Here is a 23,021-nt window from a genome sequence, read left to right as displayed (position 1 = left end):
ATATATGCTTTTGTATTATATTAAACAACAGATTAAAAGTCAAATTTATAAATGTATTAGAAAAGTCTCAAGACTTTAGGTGCTCATTTGGTCCTTACACAAGAAAGCAATCTCTACTGTCATTGTACAGAGGCACTGTAAGTCTACTTAACTTCTACTTAGAGGACATGGTTCTACTACATTCATGGGAGAGGCCATTAAAAAGCTTTTTTTTTTTTTTTAAAGTAATGAACTAGTTTAAATAGAAACATGTCTACTTGTTTTGATAAAATATTAAGGTCTAGCTATAATTAGCACTAAGCACTTCAAAATAGATTATTGTTTAAATATTAATAATTGATATGGCATATACTTTCCACAGAGAAAGTGTTTATATGTGTTTCATTTTTATACATGGACATTTAATGTCCAAAATTCATGTATCAAGAATACTATATAATGCTCCGTGAGAAACTGTCAACACCAAAAGATTTGCATCTGGCAGGAGTTGGTGCTGGGAAAGAGGAAAGGATATCTAATCACAGTTTTTACTAAAGATGCATAGATCTGTTGAAAGAAAGTCCTACCAAGCAGTTAAAAATGCTTCATATTGAAAGAGTTGATAGATAAGTGCCCCGAAAAGGTTAGAAAAAAAATGCAATATAATAAAAATATCATTTGACATAAGAATGCACTAATTCCCTCACTGTGGTAACTAGATTGAAGTGGGAAATACTCAGCTGCCTTTGTTGGGACAAACTCAAAACTTGGATTAGATCCTCCAAATGAGTAGATGACCTCTGAATAAGATGATTCAGTAGGCTGCTTTAATAATATACCATTACTCCTACTTGCCTTGGAACAGAAATTACTCAATTTTGGGAGACTATGGGTGAAAGGCACATTTGACACTTGCAGACATTTAGTTTTCATTTGCTTTGTAATGCATTACCCATAGCAAATTTACCTCCATCTTCAGGAATAAAGATGACATCCACCATGAAGCTTCTTACATTTTTCTGTCTGCTATTTCCAGTGTCATGTATCTGACATATGATAACCTCCCATTATAAACTGTAATGTTAGGGAAGAGATTTTATTCATTTTGGGTGCCCATATGGCTATTCTTGACCTACTTGCAAATATATGACAGGATACACTGAACATTCTCTTATTCTGACGTTTCTATTTCTGACATTGAACACACCTTTTAAGAATAAAATTATCTTTATCATGTGTACCTAGGCATCAGAAAATTAAAATTTAAAAATCTACTTGGCCTCATTTTATGTGGATACCTTATTGCCTGCCCTCGAGGTATTATCAACATTTTATATTACAAAAAATATTTTTATTGTGATTTTCATAGTTAAACATTGAAATCCTGAAGCATTTTGTTTCTTTGCAATCATCTTTGTTGGAATAAAAAAAATAGTGTTGATCAAAATGTTGTCTTAGTTGTTACTGACAGCTGTTAAAATGCTGCTAAAAATATAATGCCAACTACTGAAAAGCTAACTGCTCCTGTGAAGTCCTAATGAGAAATTCTAAATGAGTTTTTCATCAAGTTCAACAGAGACTCATGTTTCTCACACCTGACCCACTGGATTGTTTCACTTTTCTGTGGTTGTTATAGCACATAATATCAAAGAAACAGCCCCAATGCATAGTCCTAATGTGCAAACAAACCATGAATTTATTTATGCAAGATTAGCACAGTTATTTAAAGGTGATGAATTTCCTGTACTAAACCAAGAAAAAGAGAAGACAAGAAATTGAAAATATCTTTATTTTTATTAAAATATACTGCTCTAAGTTCCTCTCCCCCTTTTCAACTACTGTACATTATTTCTAAATTTAGAACTTCAGTGTAGGCACAGTGAAATCTGATTTGCTTCTAATAATATGGCATACTAATTGTGATGCATGTGCTGTTGGGTGCTCTGTCGTCTCAAAATCTGGCCATAGAAATGTATTAGGTTTATGTACTTTTATTTAAAATGACTACAAATGAAATTAAGGTAGATAGATGAATAAATACTTGGGAAAACAAATATAGAAATGAGTGAATAACCAAGGCTAATAAAAATATTCCAAGTAGTCTAGAAAATTGAGTTTGGTCTATTTTGGATATTACAAAAACCCTGATATGTTTTGTATTTATCTTCTGGTCCACAATTTCTTATTTGCTTGCAATGTTTATAAACTGTAACATGTGTGTTTTGCAATAAACAAAGAAAAAGTTCTATCTTATATTATTCCCCTATTTATCTTCTCTCCCCAATATCCCCCCCCCCCCCATTCTGTCTTTCTCAACTCTTTCCAACAGCTGGTAAGAGACGGGTGTGTGTGTGTGTGTGTGTGTGTGTGTGTGTGTGTGTGTGTGTGAAGAAAGCCTAGCTTTTTAGAAAGAAAAAAAAAAAAAAACCCGCCAGCATGGCTAGGCTTTATTAATGAAGTTAACTATGACCAAACGCTTAGCCTTTAACTTTTAAAAATTATTGAATACAATTAAATTATATGATACCTAATGGTTTTCACTTTCTTGTTAGTAAGTAAAGATATAAAGGAGAGGTATTTAATACGTTTCAAAATAAATTTGAAAAGATTCTTTGGGGGGTGGGTAATGATTTCATGGTTTAAACAACTCCATGCTCTTTTTTTCTTCCCTCAGTCAGCTGTTTGAAGAAATGGGATTAGCATCAGGGAACTAAGGGGTTGCTCTGCTAAAGCTAAAATAAAGAGCAAAGGAGAATTTTTTCCAACACAAAGTTAGATGATATTAGGCTTTGTATCTGAAGTTATATAATAGAGGATGTGATGTCACACATGTAAATTGCAAACGCTGAGTCTTGCATTTTATGGTGGCAAACCTCAGAGAGTTTGACATTAATGGGATGAGGGAGGGTGGTGTCTTAAGACACAGCGACTGTGGACTGAGGGTGATCTATTGTCAAAAGGGAGATAACTATTGTTGCTGCTTCAGGATTTAAAACTCTTTGGCAGCTGTAAATTGTCTCTATTTGGAGATAAAGTTAAATTCCTTTTCTGTTCTTTTCCTTTCTTAATTTTTATTTAAAAAAACACATTTCATCCTTTTGCAGAGAGAAAAATATGCTTATCCAAAAGGCTGAAAAGAACAATCTTTGTTGAGACAGCTTAAAAAACAAGCAAGTAATGACATTTCTAGGCATACACTTTTTTAAGGTGATAGGGCTCCTTATTAACAAGCATTGGCACAAAGAATATTCCAAACAGAAAACCCTGCACCCCCATCTTTGATGGAGTGTCTCAGAGATACCACTTGTGGGGTGATTCCAACCAAAATAAATGTCTCCTTCTTTTCAGATGAGGGACCCACAGATCTTATCCTGGAGCTGTTCTCCCTTCATGGCACAGGACCACCTCTTGTCTTATGGACAGCACAACAAAATAAAGCGAAGAGGGAAACTTAATTGTTCAAATGTTTGGCAAATTAATTTAAATACCCAGATATCTCCCAAAGATTTGCCTATTAATAATTGCTAGATCCCCTAACATCCCTCCCAAAGAACAAGAGAAGCTGCTATATATATGGGCATATGCCCCCCACTCCTAGCTATTTTGGTGTGAAAAAATTTCAAAGAATATTTACATATGCTTAAAACTCAATCTTAGTTGTATAATACCAAATGGTTTTTAAGGCAGGGAAGATACAAATTTGAGAATGGGCAAGAAAAGGCACGTAAAAATCTAAATTTCCAAGATGTTGCACTTATAATAACCTACTTTATGCCATAGTCTGATCCCTTGACAAGTTGTCTGTAATGGAAATTATTGATTAGAATCATGGTAGGGTATCTAAGTAAAGAATGTTTACGGTAAATCATTTTTTAAAGTGGGAAGGAATAATCAATACCTAATTTGCAAATTTTGTAAACAGAATTTACATTATATAGGTTACCTTAAATAAGAGTTTTCTCTAATAAGAGTTTTCTCTAGCATTTCATTATGAAAAATTTCAAGCATACAAAAAAGTTAGAAGTTTACAGCAGACACCTGTATACCCACCACTAGATTCCACCATTAATGTACTTCAATATATACATGCTTCACCATATATCCACCCGTCCTTCTGTACACCTTAGCAAGGCACCAATGTCAATCCATCTTACTCTTTTATGCATTTCAAGAGTCAGTTTTTGCAGTAGACACTTGTAATTAATTGTCGATACGTTCATTTGAAAATGTATTATTATTTCCTTGCTTTCGCTTAAAACCTAATACTTTAAGAACTCTACATCCCCTACAAAGAAGGGAACTGAGGCAAAAGGTCGTTTTCCTAGAGGCCAAAATGCCCCCTTCAGCCATCTGAGAACTGAGCAGTGCCAATACTGTACATGTAGGTGATGGACGCAAAGGGGAGCTCGGTATTGGGACAGTGGGAATGCGGTGGAAGAAAGGCAGCGATTGTTTTAACAGGGCAGCTCCGTGTTGAACACGGTTTTGTGTGGGAAGAGATTAGCAACTTTCACAGCTATTTGGGAACAAAATGGGAAAGAATCCTGCAAAGGGCGGGGTGCTGGTGGTGGTTTAGGGTGGTGGTCAACAGATCCTGTAGGAAAAGAAGTGCTAAGCCGGCAAAGGGGTGTGTGTGTGTGTGTGTGTGTGTGTGTGTGTGTGTGTGTGTATGGGGGGGGTCAGTTCGCGGGGTTTTTTAAACTCTATATCATAAAGGACAACAGGCACGGAAGCCTGTGAGTGATGGTGACATTTACGATGCGCCCCCATTCCCCCCCCCCAAAAAAAAAATTTCCACCAAGGCTAAGTGTAACGGTGCAGTGGAAGAGTCGGGCTGAACGTACATCTCACACACGCGAGTGCACGTGAACACGCGCGCGCACACACAGGCACACACATCCCCTGATAAGGGTGATCTGCGTGGCAGAGAGTGACGGACGTGGGACTCCGGGGAGGCTCCGGAGCCCGCAGGCGGCCGACGGCTCCGCAGGGCAGCGGCAGCGTGAGAGCCCCGGGCTCGCGGGTCCCGGCTCGGTCCTCTGCCCCCCGCCGTGCGCCCGCCCCCCCTTTCACTTTCGCGTCTGCGTAGGTGCTGCCCCGGCGGGCGCGGGGGCGCGGGGCGCGGGGCGCGGGGGCGCGCGGGGCGGCGCGGGGGCGCGCGGAGGGGGAGGGGGAGAGGGAGAGGGAGACGGAGGGGAGGGGGAGGGGGAGGGGGCCCGGCGCGGAGCCCCTGCCTCGGCTCGCCCCGCGCAGGCACCGCCCGCCGCTCGTCGGCCGCTGTCACAGGCACAGCCCGGGGGCCGGTCGCGGCCGCCGCTCCTCCGCGACCTGCCCCCGCGCCCCCGCGCGCAGACCCCGGTCCTTCCTCGGCGTCCCCCCCACGGTGGGGGTGGGGGTGGGGCGACGGCGCCGCGAGCTCGGGAGAGGGCAGAGCAGCGGCCTCCCGGGTGGGCGGCGGGCGAGCAGGAAAAGAAACTTTTCACTCCCGCCCCCCGCGCGGTCCCCAGCCCGCGCCGCCCCCCGCGGGTGGGAAGTGCACCTGAGGCCGGGGCGCGGGCTCGGGCCCAGACTTTGGGGGACGCGCGAAGTGGCGGCGGGAGGGTTCCGCGCGTCTTCCCGGGGCCTCCGGCTGCCGGGGGCCGGGGCGAGAGGGCGCGCAGCCACGGGCGCCCCCGCCCCACTGCCCACCAGCCGGGGCCCGGCCGCCCTGCAGCCTCCTCCCGCGGCGGAGGGTGTGACCCGGGGAGGGGGCCGCGGCGCCGCGGGCTCCCCCTGCGGCCGCCCCCTCGCCAACGCACAGGCACACACGCTCCGCCGCCTGAGCTGTCACCGGCCACCCCAGGCCCGGAGAGGGGGCGCGGAGAGCCGCGCCGCGGGGCTCGGGCGCGGAACCAGCCGCCGCGCTTCCCGGCCTCCAGGGCGGCCGCCGGCACCGCCCGGGAGACCCGCAGCCCCGGGAGAGGGGCCCGCTCGGGGCCGGGCCGCCGCTGCTGGGGGCGGGCGGGCGCTCGCGTCCCCTTCTGCGCGATTTGGCGCCGCCGCCTCGCCGCCCCCTGCGGGGTAACAACACTACTGGTCCGCTGCTCTACCCACCGTCAGTAGCGCGACCGCCGGGATTCTCGTCCTCTCCATCCTTGCCGCCGATCTGCTCGCTATACTGGACTTGCCCGCGGCGGCGGCGGCGGGAGTCTCGCCGCCCTCACCCCCGCCCCACCCCCCCGCCCCGCGCCCCAGCTTCCCCACCATGTCCTAGAAAAGGTGAGTGCGGCGACAGTCACTTCGCGCTGACAGCGGCGGGAGGGGGCCCGGGGAGCGCAGAGGCGGCCCGGGGGAGGGCAGGGGCCGCGTAGAGGGCGCGGGTGGGCGAGCCGAGGTGGGCTGCGGGCAGCAGACCAGGTGCCCGCCGGGCCGCCGCGGGGCAGGGGTGCCGGGCGGCAGGCGAGCGGTCGCGGCGGCTGTCCCTGCAAAATCTAACCTAGATTCTGTAAGCAGCTGCGATCCAGGGCAAGACCGGCCCTCCGAAAAGGAGGTAAAAACTTAGTAAAAGAGACACGTCCGTTCCTTTAATAATAAATTTGCCGGCGCAGGCTGAGCCGCCGCCCCCCTCGCCTGCCCCGGCGCTAGGTCCGGGACTCCCCTCGCTCCCGCCCGCCGCCCGCGCTCGGCCCGGGTGCGATCGATGCCAGACTGCTCGCCTGGCCCGGAGAGCGCGCGTGACGGCGGGCCCCGCGGGAAAGTTGGGACACTTGGCGGGGACTCCCGGCTGCGGGGTCCCGGGGGCCGCTGCGCACAGGGGACTGCTGAGCACCGGAGTCGCCCCGCCGCCAGGGAGTTCCCTACCTGGAGCGGCGGAGAGTTCGAGTCTTCCAGGGTTCGGGGTCTGGAATCCCGAAGCTTGATTACAGTAAAGAGAGGACGGGGGGGGGGGGCGGGGGGCTTTGGGCACAGACGGAGTGACCCCCTCCCCCTGGCCCTCCGACTTTGGCGGGGGCGAGGCAGGGGTGAGGCGGGAGGCCGGCTGCACAGCTGCCACCACCGGGCTGCGGGTCGCCGAGGGCCGGGGGCCCGGATTTAGGTGTGTACGTCACTGGTGCTGACTCTGGGCCAGCCGGGAGCCTAAAACGGAGCCTCGGACGCGGAGCCTCAAAGTCTTTAGAAATCAAAGTTAAGAAGCCCTTCCTTTTGCCTAGTAGCTACAGCGTTTGGGTGGGCGAGAGGAAAGTCGAGGTGGGGGCGGCTGCAGGGAAACAAATTTATTGCAGGCACTCGATCTTCAGAAAACACTTTGGTTCCTTTCCCCCCCTGTGTGTTTCTCCCAATTGTGTGCAAACCCCCCCCCCCATTATAAAGAAGTGAATATCCTCGATGGCTTTCAAATTGAGCTAGTGGAAAAATCCAGTACTAAACTAATAAATGAACCGACAAAATCATAAAGAAGGACAGCAGTAGCTCTTGACCCTGGCACTTTTTTTTTTCTTTTTTCTTTCTTCTTCTTCTTCTTCTTTTTTTTTTTTTTTGGTGGGGGTGGGAATGAGGCTGCGTTTAAAGGGCTTTGGCTGCGCTGAAATCACCCGCTTTTCCTGCACGGTTAAAACAAGGAAATTCAAATCGAGTGGGAACGTGATCCTCTTGCTCGCGGGCAGCGACGCTGCGGCCGCTCTGCCGAGAGGTAACTCGCAGAACCGAGGGAAGGGGCGGGGAGAGGAGCCCCGGGGGTCGGGGAGAGCCCACTCGGAGCCCTCCCCTGCGCGCGGACGCCGTGGGCGGTGCCTGGGCCAGGGCTGCCGCTCACCTGGCGCTGCAGGTGGACAGCATGAGGGAACGACACCTTGGCTGGATCTCGGAAAAACCGACTTCTTCCGCGTCACCACACTTTTCACGTCTTTCCAGTTAGCCCGAGGTCAGCCAGGAGGAGAGTCAGGTGGGAGCGAGCAAGTTTGGAGCAGTCGAGCGAGAGGGGCGGGGGGCGGCGCGTGGAGGGTGCCCGGCGCTCGGCGTCGCAGCTGCTGCCCGGCACCCCAGGCGCCCGCCGTGGCTGCGGCTTTAAGGGAGCTGCCGAGTCTAGGCTGTGTCGCAGCAACTTTGTATCAGTCATGTCGCCCTCCCGGTGACTGACAGCCGGGGTTGTCCAATGAGAAGCCCGCCTGGCCTGTGCAGCGTGGAGCCTTGCTTCCCTCCGGGCCAATAGGAAGGGCTCAGGGGGGCGGGATAGCAACCTGAACTTTATCTGGACATGTGACCACCCCGGCCCTGGAGCTGGCCCACTCCCCCTCCGGGCTTTCGCCCGCCCTCTCTCCCTCTCTCCCTTCCCACTTCGCCCGCCCTGGCCCTGGCCCTGGCCCTGGCCCTGCCCCCGCCTCTCCGCCCCTCCGCGCCCGGGGTGTCATTGGACTGGGGAGACGCGAGCCAACTTCAGGCTGCTCGGAGGAAGCCCGTGCAGTCACCTGGGTGCAGGAGCGTTGCAGCCTCGGGCTCTCTCGCTGCAGGGAGAGCGGCACTCGCTGGCCTGGATGTGGTTGGATTTAGGGGGGCTCCGCAGCAGGGGTGTCGTGGCGTTGGCGAGCGCTGCAACAGGTAGACGCCGAGAGACGGACCCCGGCCGAGGCAGGTGTGTAGGGGTGCGCCGCGGGGCGCCGCTCGCCGGACTCGGCTGGCGGCCGCGGCGCGGGAGCGTGCACTTTGCAGGGAGAAGTGGCTGCGTAATCCGGAGGCACAGTCAGTATGGTGCTGTGTGCTTGTTGTTTTGTTTTGGTTTTCCACTTTTTACCCCCTTTGGCCGCCAGAGGACTATTTTGGGAAAGTTTGGCCACTTTGGATAAATGCCCTCTAACGAGCAGCTTTCAACCGCCTTTGGCAGTGGGAGGTCTACCACCCTTCCCTTTCCCCAAGGATGAGTTTCGGATCGTCTCTTCCTTATACGATTTTTAAGGGGCGTTTGAATAATATTTGTTTCCTCTATCAATTGCGGAAGCACCCAAATCTTAGCTAGAGGTGTAGCGGATAAGGGCAGTTGAAGGAGATACAGATCCTGATGTAGCCTGTCTGAAGGGGGCTCTGGAAATTCGTGCATTTCCCGTTCCCTAGTATTTATAAAAACTCTTGAGAGAGGCTAATGCTTTCTGTGGCATCAGTTGTAATTCCAAAGGCAGGGGAGAAAGGATGAAGCTTCTTTTGGTGTCATCAGTACCCTACTATTGAACTTAAGTGCATGGTTTTTCCCTACTAAATTTTAAAAGACCAGGCTTAAATCAAAATGGTTTATGGCACCATCAGTTTTGACTATTTATTATGACCTAGAAGTCAGCAAAACTTTTGTTTGATACCAGACAAGTTTTTGGGAGCGCTGAATTCCTAATGCACTTAAATTGCTTTTTAACATTTGTATCACCATTTCTCTAGGTGCTGTTATTGATGATATTTACATAATAATGATAACAGCATGCCCATCTGTGAAGTTCTGTGAAGTTTTAATTGTATGTTTGGGTTCAAGGCACACTATCATTGAAATGCCTGAGGATAGAAGTTACAAAAAAAGATAAAGGGGAGCTTTTTCCTTTAAGAGGGACATAGTTTGGCTTGGGGATTTTGGAAAGATCAGGTGGCTCAGTGAATTAGGTGAGTGAATAGAAATCAGGTGTGCTCAGTTCTAACTGGTTCTCCCGCTCTCTTAGGTGACCTTGGGCAGGTTTCTATCATTTACCCCATGTATAAAAGAAGAGGACATAATAATAGTTCCGTAGTGAGGATGACAGAAAAATAGTTACGTACGGCAAACTTTGACGGCCGTGCAACTAGTGAAAATTGTGAAATTCTTAAGGTTCTGTCTTTAAGATGCCATATTAAAGTGAAATAACTATAGAAAATGGTATGTTTTAAATGAGACTGTGGGGGGGGGGCTTAAAAGTGAAAGTGTTTTCAGACCAAATGTCATTTCACAAGAATCTTTGTTAATATTCCTAAAAAAAAAAAAAAAAAGCAAACCTATTTCCTTATGGAAGAGCGCAGTTTAACACTGACTATAAAACCTAAAATTTTAAAGTCAGGTTTTTCCTTTGCAAAAAGTTTTTAAGAGCATATGAATAGCTCTTCCTTACTTTTGGAAATTTCCTTTATGTTTTGGGGGAGGCCATTTGCATGAAAATTAAAGGGTCATAATGGTTTTTGTCCCTGTCCCTAGAGAGCCTCTGTTAACATTTCTGCTGTAAGGGAGACAAATCTGATTTTATATAAGCTGGATATGTATACCGGTGTCTGCTTCATCTTATACTTTAGTAACAACTTTTCCTTTACTATGGGGGTGTTAAGTTCTATAAGGAGTATATTCATCAACTAATATTTTCAGTATTTATTAGTAAGTTCAGGCTAACTGAAATTCTGCTCAAGCCATGGCTATGCCACTTCCAAAAAGACAATCTGAGTTTCCTGGACTATTTAGGAAATAAATGCCTAACATAATCTATTTGTTTACAGAGAAGACTGATGAAAGTAATGGGGGGGCATTCAGCATAAAATATTTTAATACTCCTAAGTTTTTAAAAACGATCTTAAAAAATGTTGGCAGTGGAAGCCATGAAGACGCTAGATATCTATTCTTTTGTGCCTGACTGTTGCCAACCTTTATTTTCTTTGTTGAGAGGTGCATTAAGTTGGTAGATGAAGACAGTACCTTACACAGAACTAATTTAGATTTCAGCAAAGCCTTTTGCAAATTCTTTAATGATAGCCCTGTCAATAATGTGGTGAAATGCAGGCTGTTTTATGCTATTGTTAAGAATTCAAGGCTAGCCAAACAGGACTTGGAAAGTTGTGATCAGCTGTGTGATGTTAGCTGATAAAGGTGCTTCCTTGTAGAGTGCTTTAATATTATACTTGTCTGCTATTTCCCATGTAGATTCTCCTAGAATCGTCATATAGTCTCACAGGTTTGAGATTTGGCTCCTGCTTTAAGGCAGAGTGATGAAAGTCATCCCTTAGAATATTAGTAGGTGTTGTGGAAAAAGGGGGCCGTGGCCAAATTATGTAGAGGACACTGGAATAAAAAGGAAACCGGTTTCCGCACTGTAAAACTTCTCAGGAGTTTAGCATGCAGATTTACACTGTGAAACTTCAAAAAAGCAGTAAGTGATCATCCTTCCCAAAAGGACGTTTGGAGGATGGATTTTTGGGGAGGGATCTGGAGATGGGATTCTCTTTTTAGACTCTGCTTGGGGTAGATTCTCTTTTTAGACTCTGCTTGGGTTGAGGGGGGGAGAGTGGAGATGAGGAATGGAGCTGTAGTTGGAAGGTGGGGAAGCTGGAGCCTTTGGAGGCCTTTGGCAAGAGTTCCTAGGCAAGGGTGATTTGCAGGCATTAGGGGAGAGAGGGGTGCAGTTCACCAAGGCAGGGAATGTGGGTTTACAGACAGGTTTGGAGGGGGGGAATGGAACACAGAAGATGTTCAGTTTTGAGCATGAATAGACATGTTTCTTGTGGTGTTTGATGAATTTGGACCTGAAACATCTATACCTTAGATATGCATCTGTTCAGCTTTGTTATGGGGAGGATCGAATATTCTTAGATAGAAGTAGAAGCATAGAATACTCCTATTTTTCAACCTATGGTTACAGCTAACTGGTTTTTCAGTAAAGAAGAAAAGGTCAGTATTAGCAGTTTAAGTCCCATTTCACCGTATATTTATTTCAACTTGTCTTTTATCCACACTCAATTTTTTGGGTAGAATTATCAGATAAACACCTAAATTGTTGTAATTTGATTTATTTTCCCCTGCTTTGTGATTGACTTGTGATTAGGAATTCATAGAATAATGTTCTTTAAGTAAAAGGTTATAGGCTAGATTTTAATGTTCACAAATTGAGTATTGATTATAAGAGTTAACATTTTTTATTTGTACTAGGCTATCTGCTTGGGATGCAGTAGTGAAATTGATAAAATTTCTGCCTCTTGGGGACTTAAAATCTAGTATAGAATAGAGTGAAGAGATAATTACAATACTTAGACAATTTAGGCATTAAATGTCCTTAGAGAGCCTTGTGATAATCTATTGCCAGTTTATTTAGTAGAGCCATTCTATTATTTTCCTGTGTAAGTTAATATAAGTTATGTAGCAGAAGGACTTCCTAGTCTCATTTCATGAGGGGAAGCTAAGGGAGATGGGAGTAGTGAGTGGCTGAAGGAGGAAAAGAATGAGAGGCTTGGGATGCCTGGGTGGCTCAGCAGTTAAACATCTGATTCCCGCTCAGGTCCTGATCCTGGCTCCCTGGGATGGAGTCCCACATCGGGCTTCTTCCTGCATGGAGCCTGCTTCTCCCTCTGCAGATGTCTCTGCCTCTCTCTGTCTCTGTCTCTGTCTCTCTCTCTCTGTGTCTCTCATGAATAAATAAATAAAATCTTAAAAAATAAAAAAAGAATGAGAGGCCTAAGGTAATATTGGTGTACAGAACTGCAGAGACTACATCAGACTTTTATTTGGGGCATGGATTATCTACACACCTGAAAGGATTTGAAAAAATGCATACATAATACAATACAAATGAATATGTAATGATTTTAGCAGTTTTGTATATTAGAATATATAAATGAAAGTTTTACAAAGAATGAGTTAATTTCCTTTAAGATATGTTTCTATAGAAACATATCAAAGCAGGGGGCATTTGGCAATGTCTGGAGATGTCTTTGTCACAGCTGAATATGGGGAGTGCTAGTTGAATCTAGTGGGTAGGTGTCAGGGTTATTGCTAAACATATTACAATGCATAGGACAGACCTTCACCACAAAGAATTATCAGGCCCGAAATGTTAGTAATGCCAAGGTTGAGATGCCTTGGTTTAGAGAGAGACCTGGGGTCAAATTCCAGCTCTGCCACATAGCTGTATAGCCTGTGCCTCAGTTTCCCCAATATATCATTTAGATAATACTTTTACTAATCTTATACGGTTATTAGGGTAAATAAGAGGCATATACTGTTGCATTGAATTGTATAATTATAAGATTATGTAAATATAACCTATTATAATTATATTGTCTATGAAATAATTTTATAGAGAGTCAATGGATGTGATTGTGTAGATGAAAAAAACCTGTGGGCTCCTTGGATGAGAACTGTGCCTGTTTTGTCTGTCACTATAGATTCAGTGACTGGTTGTAGGCCCAGGATGTAGCACGCACTTGGTAAATATTTGTTCAATGAATGAACACATAAATTGTCAAGACTCATCTCAACTTCCTCCATTTACCGTTGAAAATAAAACTGTTTCTGCTAGAAGTCTTTATAGCAGAGGTACCACTAAGTAGGGATGCGTGTCAAAGTCCCTGCCAGCATTGAAATACGGAGAATCTAGTGCTGACATTCCCGAGTTGTCATACTGCCTCTCTATGGAGCTATATGGACTGCCTGAAGTAATCAGGATACATGAATCTTTACTTTTTGGAATTGACATTACAGTATCCTCATAAGTAATCCATTTTAAGAAAACCTTATTTTTTAAAAAAAAATCATTCTTATAAGTTAGTTTTCCTGTGATAATCCACTTGATAACTTTAATTTCATATTAATAAATAGTAACATTGGTTGCATTACTGTATTGTTTTAATAAAGCCTCGTATTCAATATGGAAAGCAGCTTCCGTATGCTTGAGAGACACCAAAGGTTTTAGAGTTAGAAGATTTAGTTTTAAACCCAACTTGTCACTTATCACGCCTTTGACCTTGGACAAGTCACCCACATCAGTAAGCCCTTCGTTTCATCCTTGCCTGCTTCATCAGTCCCCGTGATTACTCTGAATATTAAATAAGTTAACATTTGTAGATATTCTTTGCAAATCTAAAGGCTGTATTATAGCAAACATGTTACTTTTATTTAGATGCAAAATAATTTTATATGATTGCTGCTTATAGTCTAGCTTCTGGACAAGTTATAGTCAGTACTCTGTTATAACAGCACATAAAAAAGGCAACAATTTTAATATAAGTAGAAATATTGCTTATAATAAGTAGGATATGTATGTATAGCTCAGCAAGTACAATTTTAGAATGTCTTCTAGAGTAATATTGCTATAAATGACTCTAATTCAATTTTTTAATATAAATTTATTCGTTAGCTATGGAGACCAAAGGCTACCACAGTCTCCCTGAAGGTCTAGATATGGAAAGACGGTGGGGTCAAGTTTCTCAGGCTGTGGAACATTCTTCCCTGGGACCTACAGAGAGGACCGATGAGAATAACTACATGGAGATTGTCAACGTAAGCTGTGTTTCCGGTGCTATTCCAAACAACAGTACTCAAGGAAGCAGCAAAGAAAAACACGAACTACTCCCTTGCCTTCAGCAAGACAATAATCGGTCTGGGATTTTAACATCTGATATTAAAACTGAGCTGGAGTCTAAGGAACTTTCGGCGACTGTGGCTGAGTCCATGGGTTTATACATGGATTCTGTAAGAGATGCTGACTATACCTATGACCAGCAGAACCAACAAGGAAGCATGAGTCCAGCAAAGATTTATCAAAATGTTGAACAGCTGGTGAAATTTTACAAAGAAAATGGCCATCATCCTTCCACTCTAGGTGGTGTGAACAGGCCCTTGAGATCCTTCATGTCTGACTCTGGGAGCTCTGTGAACGGTGGGGTCATGCGTGCCATTGTTAAAAGCCCTATCATGTGTCATGAGAAGAGCCCATCTGTTTGCAGCCCTCTGAACATGACATCTTCAGTTTGCAGCCCTGCTGGAATCAGCTCTGTGTCCTCCACCTCTGCCAGCTTTGGCAGTTTCACAGTGCACAGCCCTATCACCCAGGGGACTCCTTTGACATGCTCCCCTAACGTTGAGAATCGAGGCTCCAGATCGCACAGCCCAGCACACGTGGGCTCTCCTCTCTCAAGTCCATTAAGTAGCATGAAATCCCCAATATCCAGCCCTCCGAGTCACTGCAGTGTAAAATCTCCAGTCTCCAGTCCTAACAATGTCACTCTGCGATCCTCTGTGTCTAGCCCTGCAAACATCAACAACTCAAGGTGCTCCGTTTCCAGCCCTTCCAACACAAATAACAGATCCACGCTTTCCAGTCCAACTGCTAGTACTGTGGGATCTATCTGTAGCCCTGTAAACAATGCCTTCAGCTACACTGCTTCTGGCACTCCTGCTGGATCCAGTGTGGCCCGGGATGTGGTTCCTAGTCCAGACACACAGGAGAAAGGTGCTCAAGAGGTCCCCTTTCCTAAGAGTGAGGAAGTGGAGAATGCCATCTCCAATGGTGTGACTGGCCAGCTTAACATTGTCCAGTACATAAAACCGGAGCCAGATGGAGCTTTTAGTAGCTCATGTCTAGGAGGAAATAACAAAATAAATTCTGATTCCCCATTCTCAGTACCAATAAAACAAGAATCAACCAAGCATTCATGTTCAGGCACCTCTTTTAAAGGGAATCCAACAGTAAATCCATTTCCATTTATGGATGGCTCATATTTTTCCTTTATGGATGATAAAGACTATTATTCTCTATCAGGAATTTTAGGACCACCTGTGCCCGGCTTTGATGGTAACTGTGAAGGCAGCGGATTCCCAATGGGTATTAAACAGGAACCAGATGATGGGAGCTATTACCCAGAGGCCAGCATCCCGTCATCTGCTATTGTTGGTGTGAATTCGGGTGGACAGTCCTTTCACTACAGGATTGGTGCTCAAGGTACAATATCTTTATCACGATCAGCTAGAGACCAATCTTTCCAACACCTGAGTTCCTTTCCTCCTGTTAATACTTTAGTGGAGTCATGGAAATCACATGGTGACCTGTCATCTAGAAGAAATGATGGATATCCAGTTCTAGAATACATTCCAGAAAACGTAACAAGGTAAGTTGTTTTTTTTCTTCTTTTCTGAAAATCGCGGCTTTATAAAATGTTGAAAAAAAACTAGTATTTACAGTTGATAAATTTAAACACATTTCAGTTCACTGAAATGAACTGTTCAGTTCACAGTTCATTTTATTTTTATTTTCAGGATGGTCACTTAGTGTCCCCTCTTTCCATTTTGGTATACTGGTGTTTTGAAATAGGAAACAAAAAGTTCTTAAAATTAAGAAAATACTTGTGTTGATTTTGAAGGAATACGTATGGATATTCCCTCTCCCTTATAGCATGTTGCCTGTTGTAGGTGTTCGGGAAAAGTCCGTTTTCTACTGTCTGGGACTATATATGTTTTAGCGGACTAGTGCTAGATTATTTTTTTCTTTAGTGGTACACTGGTTCACTAGAATTGTTTTAAGTTTGTTTCTTTGTGGTCTTTGTCTTTTTTCTTAGCTTTTTTTTTTTTTTTTTTATTAACCACTTCATTGGTTGTGAAGTATGAAGTTGAACCCCAAATCGGTTACCCACAAGCTCTACACCCTCTTCGTCCTTTTCTGGGTAGCTTAATTTGTATATAAGTCATGGTTTTCCATACAAATAAATCATTTCCTTAACTGTTGAGGGCTTTTAAAGACTCAGCACATCTAAAATTACTAAGTGGACAGTCTTGCTTTCTTACTCATATTGGAAGTGAAATATGTCACTGCAGTTTTGAGTTGGTATATTTTTAACTTTTAAGATCTACAAGAAGACATACTTTACTAACTGTAAAATATCTCTTGACTTTCCTTTTTGCAGATAGCATATTCTATATATTTAGAAAAAACAAGGAAGAGGTTTTTGATATGACTGTAAAGGGTGGTTCTAAATTATACAATGAATACTTGCATTGGACTTTGTTTCAGTACTGTTTTTATTATATGGTTGTGATAAATGATCCCTTTATTGAACATAGAATAGATGTCCTAGATATGGTTCATACCTTCAGCATTTGGGAATATGTGGATGTTTTCCTTAAAAACTTATGTTCATTCCATTACCAGTTATGTAAACAATTACGTTTACATGTATTTCTTTTTCTCCTTCTGTTTTGTTATGAGCCAAAGGCTAAAACTTTAGTTCATACGTTCTTTTTCCTTATCATTGATTCAAACTTTGCTCCTCTTGCCTTTATGGAAGCAAACATTCCATTGAAGGATAGGTTATTACAGCTCTTGATAGCATGAATGATCATATTCTGATACCCCCTCTATCTCTTCTATTCTAAACCGTAACGCAAGATAGTGCATTTTAGCATGGCTTTCGTTAGAAACAAACATAGCATGTGGTCTCCTGCTACTGCTGTGTTTTACTTTTAGAGAAGGAAATTTTGCACATGATGTCAATATTTTTGTAAGTGACTTTTTAGTGAGTTAGTATGAGGGGGTATGGCCTGGTAGTTATGAGCACTGCTGTCCTGATTGAAATCCCTGATCTGCCACTTAATTGCTTTGTGTCCTTGCGTATAACACTTCACCTCTGGGCTTTTAGTTTTCTCATCTGGAGGAAAAAGAAAAAAGAAAAAAAGAATTCAATAGTACCTGTCTCAAAAGGAGTTAAGATAATTGAGTTAGTTTATGAGAAGCACTTTGCACATTATCTGGTATGCGATAGGTATTGTATACATTTTAGCTATTACTGTTAACATTTGATTAGTTTACACAATCTGTAGTTTTCTGTTTTCATTATATGAAATTACACAAAATAGTTTAAAGAAATATTTTATGCATAGTTGGAAGAAATATTTGTTGATAATTCTTATTAAATTCTACTCTATTATTTTTCATGATTAGGCATCATACATTTGCCACAACATATTTATTTGCTTTTATGGATTTGAAGGCTATTACTTTGGGTAATGATATTTCTGGTAGCCATAGTAGATGAAATCATTAGTTCTCTGCTTTGTTTTGTTCTGCATCCTATTTCTCCCATTTTAATTGTAGGTTTTACACTCAACTCCTGAAGTCCCTCCCAATGTTCTAGTGATGCATCGCCTCAAACATATTAATGTGAATCAGTGACCTTGAGTCTCCTCTGCATTTGTGGGCCCCAGGGGGTTGTTCAGTGTCTCCTCTGGAGTATTCCAAAATTCCTCACATACGTGTTAATATAGTCAAAGGGGGTTCATTTTGTTTACATACATGTTGTATTGTGCTAGTTAGTATAAGTTTTCCCAAAACTTTACTAACAAAAGCTTTTGTGTTATGAAGTCTCTTGTAGCTTACCGATTATTGACAGCTTTTTCTGGTGAGTATTGTCCAAACCTATTTATTTTGATCATTCTCAGAATAAAGGCTCAAGGAGCAGGAGATATTTACATCTTTTTTCTAGATTTCAATCCACATGTTATAATATTTCATTTAACCTCGTCCATGCTTCATCACTGGTCTCGTATTTTAGTGTCCTTTGGATCAAAATCCAGCCTTTTTGTCTATATCTTAATGTGGGATGAGGATACCCCATTCAGGGGGATGTGGAATAAATGAAAGAATTATAGGTTGTGGAGGATCAAGGCAGTGTGTGTCTGTTACGAGGTTTCATGATAACCTCCATCTTTTGATTGAACTCTAAATTGTTGTTTGGGATTCTTGAGACCCTTTCAAGGAGGTTTGTGGAGTGAAAGATCATGCGTCAGTAAAAGATCCATTCAAAAGGGAGGGTGGACCATGGTTTTTAATGTAATTGTGTATGGAAAGTTCACTAATGTGATTTCAGATTCCACATTGCTACTAACCTTTAAGATACTACTGACTGGCAGTTTTCAACATAGTGTCAAAGAATCACATGTGCAGTTATTGCTAATGACCATTAAAATGCTTGTCCTGGGCAGCCCCGGTGGCGCAGCGGTTTGGCGCCGCCTGCAGCCTGGGGTGTGATCCTGGAGACCCGAGATCGAGTCCCGCGTCGGGCTCCCTGCATGGAGCCTGCTTCTCCCTCTGCCTGTGTCTCTGCCTCTCTCTCTCTGTGTCTGTGAGTAAATAAATAAAATCTTAAAAAAAAAATAAAATGCTTGTCCTTTTTCCACCAACCTATCCATGTGAACCCAGATCTTATTCATATACCTGAACCGAAACCTATCACTACCCACTGAATGCAGAAGTAGATACGAAAATCCAGCTGTCTTCTGTTGAGACAATAGACTTGCGAAAATGTAAAACAGTGCCAATCTCCTCACTCAAGTTTTTGTTTTGGGAAACATAGTTATTTTTTCATGAACATATGCTTATGTTAACACAGTGACTTCTTAGTTTTAAATGATTTAAAATGAATATTAGTTTTAATTCTAATGCAGCAAATGCCAGTAGATCTAATTTCCATAAACAAAAGTTTTTTGGTGTCCTCAGTACATTTTGAGGGTGGAAGGATGTCTGAAGACCCCAAAACTGAGAATTGCCGGTCTCTTTTATTCTGGACACCCTTTGGCGGTTAATGAAAAAAGAGGGTATTACTTTATTTTGTTAGCCTTACTGAATATTATGCTGAGGAAGGAGTGCCCTCTTCAAATAAGAAAAATGATTCTTGTCTAGTTAATTTTTTAAGCCGATAGAAGTGAGTAATGGCTGCGAAGTGTGTGTTGTCCTCATCTCCGTCTGGGGGCATCCTGTGAGAGCGGTGACGAAAGCCATCTGTCTGTTAATCATTGCTGGTGAGTGGATTGCCTGACCACCAAAGTGTAAAGTAAATTATGACAGAGGCAGAATGTAAAGCTTTGAGGATGGACACTGGACCTGGTTGTGTCATGTAGATTGGAGTTTCCCTGTCAGCCAGGACACAAACAAAACTGTGACCTCGGTGAGTCACAGCTTCTCTGGGCCTCAGTTTCTTCCTTTAAGGTGAACGTGTTGAACTCGGTGCTCTCCAAGGTCAGCCTGCAAAACCATTAAGTGGCTGTGACGTTTCCTTGGAGTTGTATGTTAAAAATCAAAATTGAGTATCCTTTAACATATTTGTTTATCTGGTTTCAAGTATATTTTAATCACAGGTGTAGCTCTTTTGTTTCCAGGGTGTTCTGGATAGAAAAATGTCATTGCCATTTACCATTTAAAAGTGAGTATGGGAAACTTATTTATTTTACTTTGAAAAGCAGAGGTTTTTTTTTTTTTATCAGATCTTTTATAAAATTTGATACAACGAATTTCTCTTCCTTTTAATTTACACTATTCCTTTGAAAACAGTGTTTCTGTGTTGATACAACATCGATGTTTATGGCGATGGTCATAGTCACTTTGATAGCATCATAACAGCACTAACATTGACTTAGACCTTTGAATATAAAGTTCACTGTTTCAAAGGGCATATTCTAGTAGGCTTCAAGACAGATAATCAGGTGTTTATCTTAATCTGTGCTGCATTCTTTTTCTATGATAGAATGAAACAATTTAGTAAAAAAACTACAGTTTTTTTTTTTCAATTGTCCCTAGAGTCTTTTAAAACTTATCTTCTGTAATAAAGCAAAAGGTTCAGAATTCAAGGAGTTACCAAAGTTGCCCTGTTTCTTAATAAACTTTCTGAGTAAATCATTGGGATTTAAATATCCTTGTATAATGCAAAGTATGAAAGAATGATGATTTTAGGAGAGGGTGGAATCAGATTGATTATTTGTGCTTACTATAATAAATCCATTAAGAATTACTGCGGTCATTTACAAGTGAAAACATGGGACTTTCTTTTTCTTATTATTTGTCTCACAATATTTTCATTTTGAAATTGTTAGTGTACCTAGAATTTTCCCCACTCAGTATTCTAAATAATATTTTTAGAAATGATTTCACAATGAGACTTGCTTCTCCTGATGATTCATTCACTTCCATTCATTTATGGTATTTCTGGTGAGAGTAGTGATAATTTTATTGAAAAAAAACCCTTAGTACTTTTTAACAAATAAATCACTATGTACAGTGCACTTTGATACATTTTGCTTTTAACATCACAAGTGTCCTAGGTTTATATGTCAGTATGTCCACCTTTTAACATCTAAAGTATTAGTATACTTAGAACTGTTTACGTCATACTTTAAAAAATGGAGATAAAAGCCTTGGTTTCAGTTAAATAAACTCAAATTATTCAACTTCAGGCTGTTTGCATGCACAGCAGTGTTGTGCTAAAACTAGGACCTGGAGGTGTGGCATTTATGGATTTGATGCCTTTAGCACTATTGAAATTCTGGGTGTGTCTGAGCTTTTCTATACTTGTAATGTTAGAGTAATGCCCAATGTTATTTTTTTTTTAAGACTTTTTATTTATTCACGACAGACAGAGAGAGAGAGAGAGAGAGGCAGAGAGAGACAGGCAGAGGGAGAAGCAGGCTCCATGCAGGGAGCCTGACATGGGACTCGATCCTGGGTCTCCAGGATCACACCCCGGGCTGAAGGCACACTAAACCGCTGTGCCACCAGGGCTGCCCCCGATGTTATGTTGATCACAAGTAATTTAGGAGTAATACTTCACTTCCCTTAATGCTTTGATGTTACTAACTTTTTTTTTTCCCTCCAAAATAATATTTTTTTCCAGGCTTTCAACTGTTGCTTCAGTTTCATACTCCTCATCTACTGATAAAATTTCACCTCTCCTGCCAAATAATGTATCATTTTCTTTCATTTATTAAATTCAAATCAAGAGAAAAATATTTGCTTCATTATAAAATTTAAATATAGCCCTTAAATTGTGTGTTTTGGGACTGTATTCCAAAGTTTATTGGTGAAAACCTAGGAAATATAAGTATGTTAAATGTATATAGGTCTTCATCTTAAACTTTAGAACTTCTAGTTTTAAACTTGTAAAGTGTAGGCTTTATTTTGTTTTAAGAGTTTTATTTTCATTCTTTATATAGTAAAGTAATGATGAAGTTAAAATGTAATTACATGTAAGCACCTGTTACTTAATTGATGCCTGGAAGCCTCTGCATTTATGATTGTCAGTGTTCAGGCCAAGGCTGACATTTCTTTGTAGAAATGAGGTAAAAATTCCTTGTATTTATGCAAGAAATAGAAAACTCTAGTATAAGGAAGGAAAGAGGACATACACAGAGTAATTTGAATACCTAAAAAGCTAATTCCCTAGGGAGAAGAGAGTGAGCTAATAACTGATTATCTGAATTCCTAACTGTGGCTGCACTTTTATTAATTATGACTCTTTCACTGGTATGTGTCCTCACCTTATAGGTAGATTAGGAGTTGTTGAGACATATAAACAAAAATTATAGTCTAAAAATAAAGTGGAATAAGGTTTATAATGGGCAAAGTCAACTTTGGATTTTCTGACAGTATAAAATTATATAGGCAAGTTTTGGAAAATGGGGAAATGGGGTGGTGCTGGTCAGAGTTGATATTTATCCATTTGCAGAAAGTAGGAGTGGTCATTTCATGATGGAGGGAGTTACATGAGCAAAACATGGAGATCGGCAGAAAACACTGAATGTGGTCAGGTTGTATGGCTGACTGTGACACAGGAAATTGCGGGGAAGAAAGCCTGGAAGAGGTTAGTTAGTTGGAAGTAGAAGGCAATGGAACTTGAAAGTCACACTAAGAAATTTGTACTTAATTTGGTAGGTAATGAGGAACTATTGAAATGTTGGAGCAAGAAAGTAGCATGAGCTAAAGTGCACTTTGGAAAAACCTTAATTAGGCAGTGGTTGTAGGGTGGAGCCTTGTTAAGTTATTGCAACAGCACAAGGGGTTGGGAACTTGACTCTCTGTCCAGAGTAATGGAAAAAAGGGGACAGATGTGAGATATTACAGAAGATGCCCTTGTAGGAGTTGATTTTTGTATAATTTTTTTATTTTAAAATAATCACAAACCTAAAAAAAATTAAGTCCATCACAGAGAACTCTAAAGAAGGACATTCTCTCACATAGCCACAGTATAGCCATCAAAATCAAGAAATTAACATTAAGTTACTTGCTTTAGACCCATCTTGTACTTTTTCTGCCCCAGTTCTGGGGTCAGCTATTTTTCCAAGGACTGCTTCCATTCCCACAGATAGTCTCCTGCCTGTGATTGGGGTATAGCTCGAGTTTTGGGTCACAGGGCCACACTTCCCCAGAAATGCCCTCCTTACTACATTCCAGCACTGATTTCCCCCTGCTAGTCTGTCTTGGGTTCTGATTCTCTGCACTAGACCATGAGAACACATGGACAACATGGGTACTCCTCCCCACCTT

General features: G+C 42.7%; 1 protein-coding gene and 1 long non-coding RNA gene across 9 annotated transcripts in view; one reads left to right on the top strand and one right to left on the bottom strand.

Moving 5' to 3' along the window:
- LOC140603060 (uncharacterized) overlaps positions 1 to 7,450 on the bottom strand; it is a 97,002-nt gene extending 89,552 nt beyond the window's left edge. For 2 of the 3 annotated variants that reach the window (XR_012006114.1, XR_012006113.1), the window contains exon 1: positions 6,073 to 6,208. This is a non-coding gene — a long non-coding RNA (uncharacterized lncRNA). Of the gene's footprint in view, positions 1 to 6,072; positions 6,209 to 6,819 lie in introns of those variants that run through there. The other variant, XR_012006115.1, reaches the window with a different exon arrangement.
- NR3C2 (nuclear receptor subfamily 3 group C member 2) overlaps positions 6,067 to 23,021 on the top strand; it is a 330,275-nt gene continuing 313,320 nt past the window's right edge. For 2 of the 6 annotated variants that reach the window (XM_072773541.1, XM_072773540.1), the window contains exons 1-2: positions 7,450 to 7,900; positions 14,076 to 15,825. In XM_072773541.1, the coding sequence (XP_072629642.1) occupies positions 7,510 to 7,900; positions 14,076 to 15,825 (2,141 nt within the window). In that variant the 5' untranslated portion in view covers positions 7,450 to 7,509. Of the gene's footprint in view, positions 6,238 to 7,449; positions 7,901 to 8,209; positions 8,588 to 14,075; positions 15,826 to 23,021 lie in introns of those variants that run through there. The other 4 variants (XM_072773544.1, XM_072773547.1, XM_072773545.1 and 1 more) reach the window with 4 other exon arrangements.

Source organism: Canis lupus, chromosome 13 (genome assembly GCF_048164855.1).
Source record: "Canis lupus baileyi chromosome 13, mCanLup2.hap1, whole genome shotgun sequence".
In the NCBI taxonomy this organism is placed as follows: domain Eukaryota; kingdom Metazoa; phylum Chordata; class Mammalia; order Carnivora; family Canidae; genus Canis; species Canis lupus.
The sequence above is the reverse complement of the archived record's forward strand: the minus strand, read 5'-3'. Positions and strand labels throughout refer to the sequence as shown.